General features: G+C 34.4%; 2 protein-coding genes across 5 annotated transcripts in view; one reads left to right on the forward strand and one right to left on the reverse strand.

Annotated features, from left to right (window-relative positions):
- LOC111684114 (disco-interacting protein 2) overlaps positions 1-17170 on the reverse strand; it is a 229272-nt gene that overhangs the window by 82647 nt on the left and 129455 nt on the right. For all 3 annotated transcript variants that reach the window (XM_046952776.1, XM_046952777.1, XM_046952775.1), the window contains one exon: positions 15857-16406. In XM_046952776.1, the coding sequence (XP_046808732.1) occupies positions 15857-16406 (550 nt within the window). The remainder of the gene's footprint in view (positions 1-15856; positions 16407-17170) is intronic.
- On the forward strand, positions 8736-14541 carry LOC124420333. 2 transcript variants are annotated; one of them, XR_006941129.1, is made up of 3 exons: positions 8744-10887; positions 10952-11166; positions 14378-14541. XR_006941129.1 is itself a non-coding variant. In XM_046952778.1 (2 exons), exon 1 carries the CDS (start codon positions 9627-9629, stop codon positions 10515-10517), a length of 891 nt encoding a protein of 296 aa, XP_046808734.1. In that variant the 5' UTR covers positions 8736-9626; the 3' UTR covers positions 10518-10887; positions 10952-12557. The 2 variants fall into 2 exon arrangements, 1 of the variants encoding a protein (XP_046808734.1); XM_046952778.1 differs by lacking the exon at positions 14378-14541 and having other exon boundaries at positions 8736-10887; positions 10952-12557.

Genomic DNA, 17170 nt, shown 5'->3' on the forward strand with positions numbered 1-17170 from the left:
AGATTTTGGCTTAATTATGTCGAATTTCTTCGCTGTACTCGTATTTTTAAGAGTGTAAGCATTAAAGTAATGGGTGTAGGATCAATAATGGCAGAAAGATTTTGTTTTGAAAAATCTTATTTATATATGTCGAAATATTTTAGCTTGTATTTTACATATTTACGTTAAGTGTAATTGCTGTACTCGCACTTCTTAGGCAGTTCTGAGTGTTAAAGTCATTTTCTTACATACATATATGGGGGTAGGGTCAATTATGTTCCGATCTTTATAAAATTTAACAAACTAATTGAGGTATTTATAGAACAGTTTTATGTAGAATTTCGTCGCTATAGATGCTTCTTTTATATAGTAATGTGCGTTAAAGTCATTTTCTGAAGGTAACTTTATATGGGGAATAGGATCAATGATGGGCCGATACTTATACAAACAGATTGTTGTTCTTATAAAACATATTTATGCCGAATTTCATCGCTATAGATGTTTCTTTTAAATAGTTATCTGCGTTAAAGTAATTTTCTGAAGGTGACCTTATATGACAGGTAGGGTCAGTTATGGGCCGAACCTTATAAAATTTTACATAGAAATTTAGGTTCGTATAAAACATGTTTATGTCTAATTTCACCACTATATGTTCTTTAGCCAGTTACGAGCGTTAAAGTCATTTTCTGAAGGGGACATTATACGGACGAAATTGCTTAAAAGATATGTATGACCAAATTGTCCATCTTGATCTCTATATACGGCAGTTCTTGACCAATATAGCTGAAAATTTGCTTCTGGCCTACTATCCAATAGAATTTATCTTAAACACATGTAAAGTTACATAACATTAAAACTATGCTTCTTTTTAATTTTAACGTTCTAAAATATAGAAGATGCAAAGTATTGCTTTGGCAAATAATTTCAACAACCATCATTATAAAACACTATACCTTGTTCGTAAACAAAGCAACTGACGTTTTGAAAGTCATATAAAAGTTGATTCATATAAAAACAATACATTTTGTGTAACATTGTATCGAGATAGCTTTATTATAGCTTACGCCCACCCTAAAGTATACCAACCACAACGGCATAGAATCGTTGTGGTTGTGTCGTCGCTCGTATCTTGCTTTTGCAATGAAAATGAACGAAAATATATTAATGAAGGGTAGGATAATAGTAAGTATTGTTGTATTTTTTTAGCACCTACACTACAAATTTAGTATATAAACAATGATTTCTCATTTCTTGTTTTTTCGCTCTTACACTTACAAGTGCAAAATGTAGTAGTATATGTCTACAGATCGAAGGTTTACATCAGTGTTGCCCATACACATTCATTTGTATTGGTAACGTAGCAGAGAACAAAATGTAACCCAAAATTAAACTGTACTAATAAAATGACTGCAAACTAAAAAGTATATTCTAACTGTCAAATTGATATTATGGATTTTGACAGACAGCGTATATTAAAGTTCATCTATAAAAAACTATCAGCTGTGCTCTCTCATTCACCTACATAAATTCGGCATTCTCAAAATTTAGTTGTTGGATTTCTAAGTGTGGATTTTAAAAAAATTACGTACAGATCTTAATTTAATTCGACAAATGCTGATCAGCAACTGACTTGCAAGTTTAAAGATAATCAACTAACACAAGTTTAAAGATAATCAAATACACAAGTAAGCTTATATGAAATTCATTTATCAATGAAAAAAATTTGGTAGAATGATTTATGTAGATATAAAACTTATTGAAGTCGAATTTTATCCCGATAAATTTATAATTCAATGAAATATGTGCGTGTAAGTGATTTTCAGAAATTGGCCGTATATGGGACCTACGACCAATTGTGGACCGATACAAATCTGTTTTGGTTGTATGATCTTTGTTCATGTTATTTTTACATGTACAAGATTTTGTGTTTATACCTTGGTATCGGTGCTATAAAAAAGTTTGAATCAATTTTTATGATTTTCAACATACTTGATCCCTGGCAGAAAAAATAGTGTGTAATAAAATTGATCGCATTGTTTTTTAGTTTCTGAGAAAAGTGCTAAAGAATTACAAAAGAAACGTACTTTTTCGACATAGTCTGAAATTTTTACTCATAACCTTTTAAACAGTGAACCCATTTTGCTGTTTTACATAGCTAAAAAAACACAAAGTGAACAGTTTAACAACAACACAAAGTATAACAAGTAAGAGTGCTTTATTCGGCTGTGCCAAATCTTATATACCCTTCACCATAGTGTATTTTAAACATATTTGTTCAATTCACAATCATGTAGTATATTGTATCTACTAAAGTGCAGTAACAGCGATTGTGAACAGATTTTTGTAGCAAGTCGTAAGTTTATGTTCACAATAAAAAACATTCAAAACAAACAATGTCAAAAGTAAAAAAAAACAAATAATATTAAACTAATTAAACGAGCAAAATAAACCAAATTAATTTCTTTTTATTTAAAATTATATTATTTTCATTATTCCATATTTTAAACTAATAAATAAAAAGTTTTAATGAAATTTTTGTTTGTTTGTAATTTTTGTGTTACCACTTTATCGTTTTTTATGCCAAAATCGATTGAATTTTTTATTTATTTGCTGAAATATATAATTGACAACACTGAATTTTCTTACGACATTCGAAAAACACATGAAAAATTGTCGTAAGAGTTGTATAGAACTTTTGCATAGAAAATACCAACAACATTGTTACGACTATTGTAGCAGCTGCTGACATACAACGCTACAACATCGATTGTGAATAGAACAATTAGTTTTTTAAATGTTTTCCCGACTACATTAATATTACGCCAAGAGCAAAACAAAATGAACAACAACAACGCTAAACGAAATAAAAAACAAAATACACAAGGCATCTAAACCAACAAACATCTAAACATACATAACGAAAAACACAGAACAACAAAAACAAAACAACGCAATAAAACCAACCTACATCCAAATATACGAACAGAATTCACAAAAACAAAATACACAACTCAATGACGCCAACAGCATCCAAACATACAAAACGAAATACACAGCTGAAAAACCAAATACATCGACACACACGTGTACATCTTTTTCTAATATACAGTGTTGTTGTTTCTTATTTAACAAAGCATGAACAAATATGACATTTTTGATGAAATTTTCAGAGGTTGTCTCGGATTTTTGCTCATATCTCCTTTATTTATTATTTTCACCGATTTTGCTGATTTTAAATAGCGAAAGCATGTCTAACAGAGTTATTGAAGATTCGGATCTCGTTGATATCTGTGGTCCTCTAAAAACTGATTTCAACAAACACACAGACGGACAGACAGACGGACATAGCTTAATCAACTCCACTACCAATAAGGATCCAGAATATATATACCTTATGGGGTCGGAAAATTATATTATAGAAATTACAAACGGAATGACAAACTTATATATACCCTTCTCGCAAAGGTGAAGGGTATAAAAATATACAAAACAAACATACACAACAATAAATAAAATTTTAAATTGCAACAATATAAATATTTTAAATCAAAATAGAAGCCATTTTATTATTTAAACAACATAAATATTGTTCAATTCACATTCATGTTGGGAAAATCCATATCAAAACGGACAGAAAAAAGCAATTTTCGGATTTACCATCTCCAATTTTAATGAAATTTGCAACACATATTAAGGTTTAAAAGAGTTCTCCAAATCAATGACTCTTTGATCGGAATCCCGTCCAGACCAAAAATATCGCGCTTTGAATTTTTAACAAGTAAGAGTGTTATATTCGGCTGTGCCGAATCTTTTATACTTACCATCAAATCACTGCCATATAAATGAACTTTGATATTTTGAATATTTTATTATTATATATCGATATTAATGAGAACATCAGGGTAACATTTGAAAGATGTCTATTAATGGGGGTTCTAATTTTTATAGGGAGTAGGGTTATTTATACATACATATATGGACCAACTCTCATAAAAGTCTTTTGGAAGATTTCAGTCCTTATTTGTTTAAAATTCCATCGATCTACTTGTAATTTGAAGCCATTAATGAGCATTAAAGTCATAAAATATAGTAGAGAGATTTTAAATCAAAATTGTTTATATCGAATTGCATTGCTGTATTCGTATTTTTCGCGTCATTTTCTGAGGCGGAATTTATATGGCGTGGTGTCATTGATCCCCATAAAAATTGATAGAGAGATTTCGGTTGCTTTAGAAGAGATAGAGATATTAGCTTACACGAAACTAGTTTATGTCGAATTTCATAAATCTACTAGTATTTTTAAGCCAGTACTGAGCTTTAAAGTAATTTTCTGAAGGGGCCTTATATGGGGGTAGCGTCAATTATAGACCGATCTCGGTAAAATTTTGTAGAACGATCTTGGTTCCTACAGGTATTGTTTATATAGAATTTCATTGCTTTACTCGTTTTTTAGCCCAGTAATTCATTTTTTTGATGGGGACATTATATGGGGGTAGGTCAATTAAGGCCCGATTCACATAAAATTAAATTAAGAGTTAACTGAGTCGAATTTTATTACTATACTCGTATTTTTAAGCCAGTAATGGGCCTTAAAGTATTTTTCTGATAGGGACCTTATGTTGGGGGTAGGGTCAATTATAGACCGATCCACATAAAATTTGGTAAAGAGATTTTAGCTTGTGAAAAACTTACTTCTGTTAAATTTCATCGCTATAACCTATTTTTAAGCCAGCAACGAGCGTTAAAGTAATTTTATGGAGAGGACCTTATATGAGGGGTAGGGTCAATTATGGACCGATCCACATAACATTTCATAAAGAGTTTTTGGCTAAGTAAGTTTGATATAAGTAAGATACTTACTTGTATCAAATTTAATAGCTATAGTCATTTGTTTAAGCCAGTAATGAGCGTTAAAGTAATTTTATGGAGGGTACCTTATATGGGGCGTAGGGTCAATTATGGATCGATATACATAAAATTTGGTGGAGAGATATTGGCTCGCATGAAACTTAAGTGTGTCGAATTTCATCGCTATATTACCATTTTTAAGCCAGTAATCAGCTATTTAGTCATTTTCTAAAGGGGACCTTATATGGGAGTAGGGCCAATTATGGTCCTATGTTTGCCATAATGCAGAATTGTTTTGCAGACGTCAAAAAACTGACCTATGCGAAATTTTGTGGTATTTGCTTCATAAACAACGAATTTGTGAATATTTGAAGCTATTTGTACAATATTCCGGGGGGTACATTTGTATGGGGGCTATGTGAAATCGTTGACCGATTTTGCCCATTTTCAATACCAAACATTTCTGGTCAATAAAATATATTTTGGGAAAATTTCATCTCAATATCTCTTATTTTGTGGACGCTATCGTGCCAACAACAGACAGACGGACGGACATGGCTAGATCGTCTTAGAATCTTACGAGGTCCCAAAATATATATACTTTATGGAGTCTTAGAGCAATATTTCGATGTGTTACACACGGAATTACAATATCAATATACCCCCATCTTTTTTGATGGTGGGTATAAAAATATGTTAAAATTGTCTAAAAGTACATACATATTATTGCCCATAACTTTGAAATTCCTTTAAGTACACTATAATTTTAGGTTTATAGCCAAAGATATTGTCTTTACTTCCAAAAGGTTAAAGGTGAAATTTCACAGTGCATAATTCAATGTCAAATAAGTCAGGCAGCCCCGCACAGTAAGACATTTGGCACTTTTAGAACGACATTAATCAAATCTTAGTGATATTGAGTTCTAAGTCAGCATTTGATATTCAAAGTGTTCTAAGTGTGGATGCTCCACCGAAAACTTTGTGTGCGAAGTGTCGTTATCGTTATCTTCTAATTATATTGCTTGCCATATCTGTAAAGCAAAATTGCATTTTATTTGAGCAAAAATAAACAATAAACATATTAATTTATTAAATGATAATATAAACATTGTGTTTAATTGTAATGACTGCCTAAGTACATCAGCAGAAATCCTTTCTCTTAATTATCTAAAGAGTTAAGAGAATTAAAAAATCCAAAAATCCCAAAAATTAGTGATGATATTAATGATATAAAAGCAGAGTTTAACTAACTTTCAAAAAACCTTGAAAATGCAAAAATACATCAAAACAAATATAACATAAATAAACCAATTGCTAACAATGATGTTGTAAATAAAAACAATGCTGTTCAATGGTCACACACAGAAGTTATTGCTGGCTCTTCAAAAAACAATAACATGCAGTGTACAATAGGTAATGATGATGCTTCTTCTAAGGTCAAACATGTATGATGCAGATTGTCAACAAAATAAATGTTCATAGGCGCAGACGAAAAAAACGTATTATTGCTGTTGGAAAAAATAATTCAAATGATCTTGAAGTTATTATAAAATATAAATATTTGCATGTCTCTTTTTTCAAACCATCATATACAACTGAACAGATTATTTACTTTATTGAAAAAAATACTCAGATTCCTAAAAATCATCTTGAGTGTACGAGGTTAGTTAAGAAAGATGCAGATGAATCAATTTTAAAACATGTAAATTTTAAAATTGGTGTCTCGCCACATTTTTATGATGAAATTATTAAACCAACTCTATGGCCAGTGAATATTAAAATTAGACCATTCATTTTTTTCAAAAAAACTTGTGGAACCTCCAAGTGCAATTTAAATACATTAAGTAAATTAAAGAACTATTTTCAAAATGTTTTGAGAATGCGCATGAAAAATAAAAGCCTGTTTAACTTTTCTTCGCAATGTTATGATATTTTTTTTATTGTTGAAACTTGGTTAAATATTGAGTTTTTTGATTCTGAGTACTTTGATTTGAATTTGTATAATGTTTACCGTAAAGATATATGTTACGAAATAACTGGTTTTGAAAGAGGCGATGGAATTTAAGTATCGGTTAGAAAATAACTAAAATCTTATAAATGTACTGATATTATTATTGATGATTTAATAGATCAGCATTTTATATGTATTCCTTCTCTAGATGGCTAAATTGCCTTAGTTGTTCTTATATTCCGCCGACCAGTTCTTATAATTTATATGCATCTCATGTGAATTATATTGTATATCTAAATGAGAAAATTTGTTTAAATACTAGATTTTTAATTTTTGGGGACTTTAACTTACCTAACTTAGTTTGGGTTAATTTAAATAATGAATTAACACCATATAATGTGAATAAAGATTATGAAATTATTCTAATTGATTCCTTTTTTGATATGGATCTTATTCAAATCAATAACATTTTTAATAAATCAAAAAAAATTTAGATCCGATTTTTGTTCAAACATCTTATAAAATAAACATTTATGAATGTTTAATCCCATTTTCTCTTTCTAACGCTCATCATAATGCCATAATTTTAGAATTAAATGCTATGAAATTCATTAAATGTACAAATCTTTACTTGCTAAAACATGTGATTATAAAAACTGTAATATTGATGCCTTAAATTCTGCTTTGCTTAATGTAGATTGGATAAATTTATTTTATCAAAAATCGTATATCGTATGATATTTTTTTAATACATTTCTGAATATATGTGATCAATATATTCCATATAAAACATATTTCTCGTTTAGTCGTCGCTGATACACCAAAGGTTTACGAATATTAAAAAATAAAAGAAATAAATTACATAAACGCTATTTATCTTAGGGTTCGGAAGAAATATAAACAATGTGTTAAAGGATTTATTTTCTTAATAAATTTCTCTACAAAAAATATATAATTAACATTGAGAATAATATAAAATTCAACCCTAATTATTTATGGTCATTCATCCGCTCCAAAAAGAAATCTACAGAAATTCCTTCATCTATGATTTGTGAGAATAAAGCTACGAATAACCCTGAAGTTATTGTAAATCTTTTTGCAAATTTCTTCAAGTCAAATTTCGATTCTTCTACTTCTAATTCTAATTTTAATGAATATATAACTTCTAATTTAAACCTGGGTCAGATTATACAATGTAAGGATGATATTTTAGTGGCTATCTCTCGTCTAAAAAATTAATTTCAATCCGATGCAGATGGATTGAGTGCCCTCTTAATCAAGAAGTTTACTGTTTCCAATTTTACAAATTTTTAATAAATCGTTATCTGAGGGTTAGTTTGCTGATCGATGGAAATTTACTCTAATAACTCCGATTCATAAATCTGGAAACCGATGTGATGTTTCTAATTATAGGTCTATTTCTAAATTGACGACTATATCCAAAATTTTCGAAAATGCTATTTATGAAATCTTATTCTTTGCTACAAAATCTCTTATAATTCCTCAACAACATGGTTTTCGAAATAATAAATCTACGATTTCTAATCTTGCTGTTTTTACAGATAATAGCCTATCATATTTGGATTTGGGTTTACAAATAGATGCTATATATACAGATTTTTCAAAAGCCTTTGACAAAATTTCTCATTATATTCTCATATATTAAGGAAGCTTTACTATTTAGGAATACATTCATCTTTTCATAAGTGGCTATCATCACATCTTGGAAATAGATTTTTTTGTTCAAATTGACGTCCATAAATCCTTTCCATATAAGCAAATATCACGGGTTTCCCAGGGAAGTATCTCTTCTCTTTAATATTTTTGTCAACGACATATTTCAATGCTTTAAACATTCTAATTTTTTTACTATATGCTGATGGTTTTCTTCAAAATTATTTTGATATACTAAGACTACTTTCCGTGTGGAGTTGTCATCCGTGTGGAGTTGTCAGATCTCCCATCGGACGCGTCCCAGGTGGCGGATAGGGGGAGCTAAGCATGGTCTTTTTCGACACATTGGACATAATGGTCGAAAACGACGATGCTAGCTCGAGATAAGGCAGACCGGACTAGATACATTTTTGACAAATGGTCTAACAAGCCTGTCATATCTAGATGAGTGCATGAATCAGGACAATCTTTTATCACATCAGTGGATACATTTTTGACAAATGGCCTACTGATATGTAAAGAGATGGTAGAGTGCTGATATGATTTATGGTACATCTGATAACAGGCGGTCATATATGATAACAGGACTTCTCCTGTTCCCCATGCACAAATCCGCGGACCAAAACTGTCAACCCCACCCCCATCCCCATATTTCCCAATCCACCTAGTTTATCCCTCTTCAATCCAATCCCAAGAACCCATTCCCTCATCCCCCACTTGTAAGGTTAAGGTGGTTGGAAGCAGTGCCGAGAACCTGAATGGCTAGTTAGTGGTTAAAGAGGACTAGTCGTTAACAGCTCCCCTCCGATGCCAGGGCACGGATCGGTTGTAATGCTTAGCCTAGCCCACGTACGCCGTCCCTGCGTGGGTCGTCCACCCATTACGCGCCTACTCGTGGGAATCACATGGAGAAAAAAACAAATAAACAAACAAAAAACAAACAACCCGTGGAAAGCCAGTTGGGGAAACCTAAACTGGTGGACTGCAAACAGCCTGCTATCCAACCTTCTGGTGATAGCACGGCTGAACGCAGCGAGGAAATCTTGTCCGTAGTGGCAAGCACCTCATCAGCTGCACAAGCCTTAGCTGGTACGCCAGCAAATACCCCTGCCTCGGGCACTGCGGACCAAGCAGTGACCCCGCGACTTCTGGACAGGTTGGATCGTCGAACTCGATGTCGGGTCCAACTAATGCCCCCTCAACCGCCCTCACGGCTAACGAAAACCCCCCTAGTCGCAAAGATCCATCTAGGAAGGCTTTTGTTCAAAGGCGTGCCGCCATGCGTTTAGTCGAGCGACTTGGAGTTAAGTCGGTCGATACGCTTACCACGGACGAAAAATCGTCCCTAGATTGGGCTAAAGCCCTACTGGCTCAGCCGGAGTGTTCTGACCCTCCTACAACCTCAGATGCAGCGGACCAAGCTACATCTGCAGGGCCTAAACGGCAGCGATCGGAGGAAGAACATGCTCTCCAGGCAGTCCCACAGCCGAAGACTAAACGTCAGAAGCAGTTCGAGACTCGTATAGTCAACAGACCCTACAGCGAAGTTGCCAAAAACCCGCTGGTTAGGGCCATTGTTGACAAGAGTGTCAACGACGGAGCTATCTCCCAGGATAAATGGTTGATAATCCGTCAAAAAATGCTGGAGGTGTATTGGAAAATTCTCAAAGAGAATCCCGGTCCATCTCCGCAGAATGATGATGCTGGCTGGTACCAAGGTCACATCAAACTGCTGGCGTGCACGAACGAGCGCTCAGCAAACTTGCTTAAGTTGGCGGTTACGTCTATAGGGGAAGTGTGGCCCGGCGCGAAACTTGACGTGATCCCGGTTAGTGAGATACCTCGCAGACCGAGATCAATCACGGTTATTCCGGCGGAACCACACGAACCAGAGGCGATTCTGGCGTACCTTCAGAGTGGAAACCCTGACCTACCTACCCACAATTGGAAGGTAGTCAAGGTCTCCGAACCTGAAGGTGCTAACAGAAAGGCGGTCGTGGTCCTTAATAAGGAATCGGATTTGATAGTATCAAGCTGCGCGTCTACCGGGGTGACGACAAACTAGACCCCAAACCGGTAAGCACGGACGGAGGAAAGGTAGACGATACCACTAACTCTGACGACCAAATGGACGCCCAATCAAGTACAGACTTGATTGGGAATCTATTTGATAGCCAGGGCGAAGTGATTGACGAAGACGAGCTTCTGAAAACAGACCCAGAAGACGCCGACGTCACAATCGTCTACGACCCTGACCAAGATGAAGGTGATCCAAGTGAACCTTCACCACTCTAAAGCAGCTTCAGCTGCATTACACCTCCACCTTGGATATCAAGGGGAGGATATAGCGTTGATCCAAGAGCCGTGGACCCATAACGGCAACATACTTGGAATCAACGTAAAAGGCTATAAAATACTATACGCAAAAGGCACAGGTAACATTAGATCTTGCATACTTGCTAAAAGCACCCTAAATATCTTCATTCTATCTGATTACAGTGATGAAGATACAGTAACCGCAGCATGGGAGACAGAGGAATCCACAATGTGGATCCTCTCCTGCTATATGGCGCACGACCAGACAGACCCCCCGCCAAGTAACACGGTCGTCAGGGCAGTAAGTGCAGCAAACGGAAAACGCATCCCTGTTATTATAGGCGCAGATGCAAACGCACACCATACACTATGGGGTAGCACCAACATCAACACACGAGGTGAGTTCGTATTAGACTTCATTTTAAACCATAATCTTGAAGTAGTAAATAGAGGTTCAGAACCTACATTTGTAGTTGCAAATAGACAAGAGGTACTGGACATAACGCTTGTAAATACAAGTCATTCGCACATAATCCGAAACTGGAAAGTATCGGAAGATTGTTCCTTTTCAGATCATAGATATCTCGTATTCTCGATAGAAAAAACACAGGAAAGGAAAACCCCCTTTCTAAACAGAAGAAAGACAAGATGGGAACAAAACAGCAGATATTGATAGAGCTGTAGACAACCTTACACGCTCTCTTAATCAAGCAACAAGAAGAACATGCAAACCTTCGATACCAAAGGGTAAAAGTAAACCTCCTTGGTGGTCCTCGGAAATAGCGAAGACTAGGAATAGATGTCGCAAACTTTTCAATGAGGCCAAAAGATCAGGTGAATGGTCCACATATAAAGCCTCATTGAATAAATTTAAGAATCAGGTTAGGAATGCTAAACGCTGCTCATGGAGAAGCTTCTGTGGTAGCATCGAAAGCTCTTCAGAGACAAGTCGTTTATGCAAAATCCTGTCTAAATCACAAACCGTTCAAGGCTACATTCAAAAGCAAGACGGTGAGTGGACAACGAGTGGACAAGAATCCCTACAGGAATTAATGGACACTCATTTCCCAGGTAACTTACCATTAGATACTACAATGGAAAGACCACAAACGTACTGTCAAACCCCGATCGGAATCACTATAGACGAGGGAATGATAAAATGGGCAATAAACAGCTTTAACCCATATAAGTCACCGGGCCCGGACGGCATAATTCCAGCTGACCTGCAATATAATGCAGAATTAGTTATACCATGGCTACTTGAAATATTTCAAGCCTGTCTTACATGGTCATACGTACCAGAACAATGGACCAAATGCAGTGTGACGTTTATCCCCAAAGGAGGAAAAACAACGCACATTAAGGCAAAAGATTATAGGCCCATAAGTCTATCATCGTTTCTGCTTAAGACCCTAGAGAGGATCATTGACGTCCACATAAGATCGTCAATAGATCCTATGCTCCTATCTCCCTCACAACATGCCTACACCAAAGGCAAATCAGTTGAGACGGCCCTACACTCACTAGTGGGACATATAGAAAAGTCCTTGGAATTTGGTGAATACACGTTAGTGGCCTTTCTGGACATAGAAGGAGCCTTTAACAACGTCAAACCCGACATCATCATATCAGCTCTAGAAGAGCTCGGTATTGAGACATCAGTGATTAAATTCATAAAAGACCTTCTTCAACACAGGATTATCCGTTCTAACATGGGAATGGCATGTATTCAAAGAATGGCAATCAGGGGCACACCTCAAGGTGGAGTCCTATCACCACTTTTATGGAATGTGGCCATAAACAGCCTACTAATGAAAAAGAGACAACCAAAGATACAAGACTGTCGCTTACGCAGATGACGTTGCGGTAGCAGTATCAGGTTTCCATCTGAATACGATATCTCAAAGACTCGAATCAGCACTCAATCTACTAAGTAAATGGAGCGTTGATAGTGGTTTGAGTGTAAACCCTAGTAAAACCGAACTTGTACTCTACACCAGGAAATACAAGATCGAAAATTTTACCCTACCTCGACTAAACGGAGTCGTACTCTCACTTTCGAACAGTGCGAAATACCTAGGGGTGATACTTGATAGTAAACTATCATGGAAGGAAAATATCACAGCCAGAGTAAACAAAGCCTTAATGGCAATGTACATTTGCAAGAAGGCCATAGGAAAAAGATGGGGACTAAATCCCAAACTGGTAAATTGGATCCATGAAGCGGTTATTAAACCTATTCTCTTAACGGGGCTGTTGTCTGGTGGAAAGCACTGGACAACAACTCCAATTGTATACTTCTTGATAAGGTACTAAGAAGGATAGCAATCCTTATAACAGGAGCACTGAGAACAACTTCAACCAAATCTCTATTCGCTATGCTTAATTGGATCCCAACGGATCTGATAGCCAGAAAACTGGCACTCATCACTGCCCTCAGACTTGATGCCATAAATGCTTGGACACACAGGCCATACGGCCATGCGGCTATTATGAGGGAAACATCTTTCCTCCCGGGCAATATTGATTACTGCATACCCAAACCTTTCCTCCGTAGGGACTTCGGATACACAATATCCGAAAACTCTTCACCGGAGGATAACAGTTCCCCAAGAACCCTCCTGGTATATACGGATGGTTCTAAAAAAGGGGAACGAGTTGGAGGTGGCATTTTTATCCCTGAATTTGGAACTAAAATAAGCTTTAGGATACAGAATAATTGTAGTCCACTACAGGCTGAACTATCAGCCATAAAAAGAGCAGCAAATTGGCTTTGGTACCACAGAATATCAAACAGAGATATTCAAATTTGTACCGACAGCCAAGCTGCTATCAAATCCCTGATTGGTGTATATACTACATCTAAACTAGTCCAGGAATGCCGGGCATCCTTAAACAGGATGGCGAGACATTCAATAATCGTGCTCAAATGGGTACGGGGACACGGGGATTTGACTGGCAACTATATCGCTGATGAATTAGCGAAACTAGGAGCCTCAATGTCCGACAGAGACATAGACATCTTTTGCGGAATACCGCTAAAAGCTTGCAAGACCATAATAGATGGAAAGTTCTATGAAATTTCTCAGACAAGATGGCGTAATGAACCAACTTGTATCAATACAAGGAAGATATGGCCAAACTTGGACAGTAAACGCACGTCATATCTTCTACAACTAAACCGCCCTCATATCAGCAACCTTGTTGCTGTCATTACGGGGCATATCTCATTGGGAAACCATGCAAGAAGACTTGGAATTCCCCACAACGACTTCTGTAGAAGCTGTCAAGACGAAGAGGAGGAAGAATCCATCGAACATCTTCTCTGTCAATGCCCGGCGCTAGCGGACACTCGATCCGTATATCTAGGAAAACGACTATTTGATGACTTGTCAGAACTATCCAATCTAGGACTGGATAACATAAATGCCTTCATCAGGCACAGTAACTGGTTTTAGGACCACCAAGCCATAATTAAGGCACTCACTAGTCCGCAAGGACAGACCTCTCAATCTTCTCCTCCACTTCAATTTCTCTTCTATGACTTAATCCTAAACTATCTTCTACTATCCTCTACCCTCTTTCTTTTATATTTTATTATCTTTACAGGTATCACAAAGGGACCAACAGGACCCAAGTGTGCGTCTTTGCAGCCTGAATACCTAACCTAACCTAAGACTACATAGTGATCTTGATAATTTAATTTTCTGGTGTAATAATAATCACTTAAAATTTAATCTGAATAAATGTATTCACATTTCTTATTCTCGTTATACATTTAATGCCTCATATAAATTAGGTACTTATAATATAAGAAAGGAAATTGAAATTATGGATTTGGGCATATTATTTCCAAATTGACTTTCAAACCTCATTTAGATTATTTAATACCTAAAACATATTCCACACTTGCGTTTCTTAACCGAAATTGTACAGAATTTTAGACCTATATACATTTAAATTATTATTCTCGTCATTTGTACGATCTAAATTAGATTATGGTACGATCATTTGGTGTCCATTATGCAAAAGTCATATTAATCGCATAAAAAAACATTCAAAGAAAATTTATTCGTTATGCTTGCCACATCTATTCTATATCTATCCGCGTCCATCTTACATTTAGGTATGATAACTTTAGAAAAGAGACGTAAAATACAGTCGATGTTTTATTGATTTTGTTTTATTGATATTGATTGCCCAGAACTTTTGGAAAAAATACCATTTATGTACCAGGCAGATTATCTCTTCATCATAGATCTGTTTCATATAGGTCTATATAATAGAAACTATACCTTAAATAGTCCTTTAAATAGATCATTAAATTACTTAAATACTTTAAATGATAAATATTCTTTGGAATTTATTGCATCAAAAACTAATTTTAATGAAACCAATTTTCCTATTTTAACACATTTTGAACGATTAGATACTGTTTGAATCGAGTTAGTATTATCCAATTTGTCCCAAATGCTCTGCATTGCAGTTTTAGAGCATGCTCTTCTACAATTTTTAGAAACATGCTTTATATAACTACCCTAATGAAAATTAGAAATTTTTAGCAAATTGTACAAATATTTGCATATAATTGAATACAACAGTAACAAACAATTTAATATTTAAAATAAAATATAAATTTCGCGGTTTTTACAAAGAAAAAAATAAATTTATAATCAATGAATTTAAATTTGGAAATCAACAGAAAATTTTACTTTTTAAATAAAGACACCTGATTGGTTTAAGTAATTGATTTTAACAGAACTACTAGAGTACTTCGATTATAAAAATATATTTAAGCTTCACAAATCTGCAAATTGGACCGATTTGGCTGAAGTTGAATTTTTCTTATTGTCAACATTAAATTTATTTAATTTAATTTTATTTAATATTGCAATATGGATCTAGATCAGTTAAATTTGATCTAATATATAGATGCTAAGAGCTTTGGACTCACTTAAGGTTTTGATAAGTACATAAAAATACAAAATTTACTTTAATTTCATTTAATCGGTAGCCTTATTTGCTTACAAATAGGGATATAAGGATAAAATCTTAATATTTGCATAACATAACATCGTTTATATTTACCTTAATGGATCATTATTAGGATAAACTAAAGCTACCCTGTCACCAGGTTTTAAAGTCACTTGTTCGGGACCTTTACTGAATATTTTCGTAGATAGTGCATATGCAATTTTTTGTGCTCTAGATAAAAGTTTACCATACGTTAAAGTAGTCGTTATCTTTCCATTGGGATCAACAACTGTAGCCATAGGAGACTTAAATGAGTTTATACCGAAACGTTGGACAGCTGCCTCTAAAGAACGAGGCAAACTTGCTGATACTGATAATTGTTCACCTTTGACAGAACTCATAGTACTTCCTTCAGGTTTTGGGGCATTCGGATCTTTAGGGTTTGCTGCAATTTCAAGTTCGATATCATTGTCTTCATAAAATTCGGGAAGGGGCCGTCGTTTAGGACGTTTAAGTGTATTGAGCAATTGTTGAATTTTAGCAGAAACTTTCCATTTTCCATTGCTGTCTTCATTAACATCTGTTTGAGAAATATTGACATATCGAGTTACCCTATCAGCAGCTCGACGAGTATTATTGAACTGAGTTATATCTGGTGCCGCATCTGTAACAAAAATATATAAAACGATTATAAAATCTTAAATAATAAATAAATATACAGAAATTTTACTGTTAAATAGTACGTTTTTCTTAATCGTTTAATTAATAAAAATTATTAGGTTTATTTGTGTTTTGAAATTTTTCAAAAATTTAAAAACTAACCGATCAACGACTAATCGCCTGAATACCCTAATTAGCACATATACAAAACCAGAATATTTTAATTTGAAAATATTAGTTTTTCAACAAAAAACAACTATGAATTTTCCGGATATTTTAGTTATTTCAGTACTCATTTAAAGTTAAATATGTGCAAAATTTACGCCACAAAAGAAAGTATACAAATCATTTCAATATATATTTGGTTTCATCATATTAACAAAATGTAGGAAAATTGTACCTGTTGTAACTTGTAAAAAATTCACTTTTAGTTCCAACAAATTTTAATTTTTGATAATTAACATGAATATTATTTTGCTATTTAAATCCCCAGAGTTTTGGATCGAGTATTCAAAAATATCCCATGTTTGTTCATTATGATGCATTAGAAGATGATATTTTTATTTCTATAGTAATTATTTCTTATCTATAATTGCAATCTATTAAGCGTAATTAATGACAATTTCCTAAAATTTAATACTTTAAATGCAAAAATAATAATATTTGTACTAGTAGCAATAATTAATACAAGGTTTTTTATTCTAATCTTCCATTACACACTTTTAAATACTATTAATAGTCGTCAAATGGTATCCCTGAAAATAACTT

The sequence above is a fragment of the Lucilia cuprina genome, chromosome 5 (assembly GCF_022045245.1).
Source record: "Lucilia cuprina isolate Lc7/37 chromosome 5, ASM2204524v1, whole genome shotgun sequence".
Classification (NCBI taxonomy): Eukaryota; Metazoa; Arthropoda; class Insecta; order Diptera; family Calliphoridae; genus Lucilia; species Lucilia cuprina.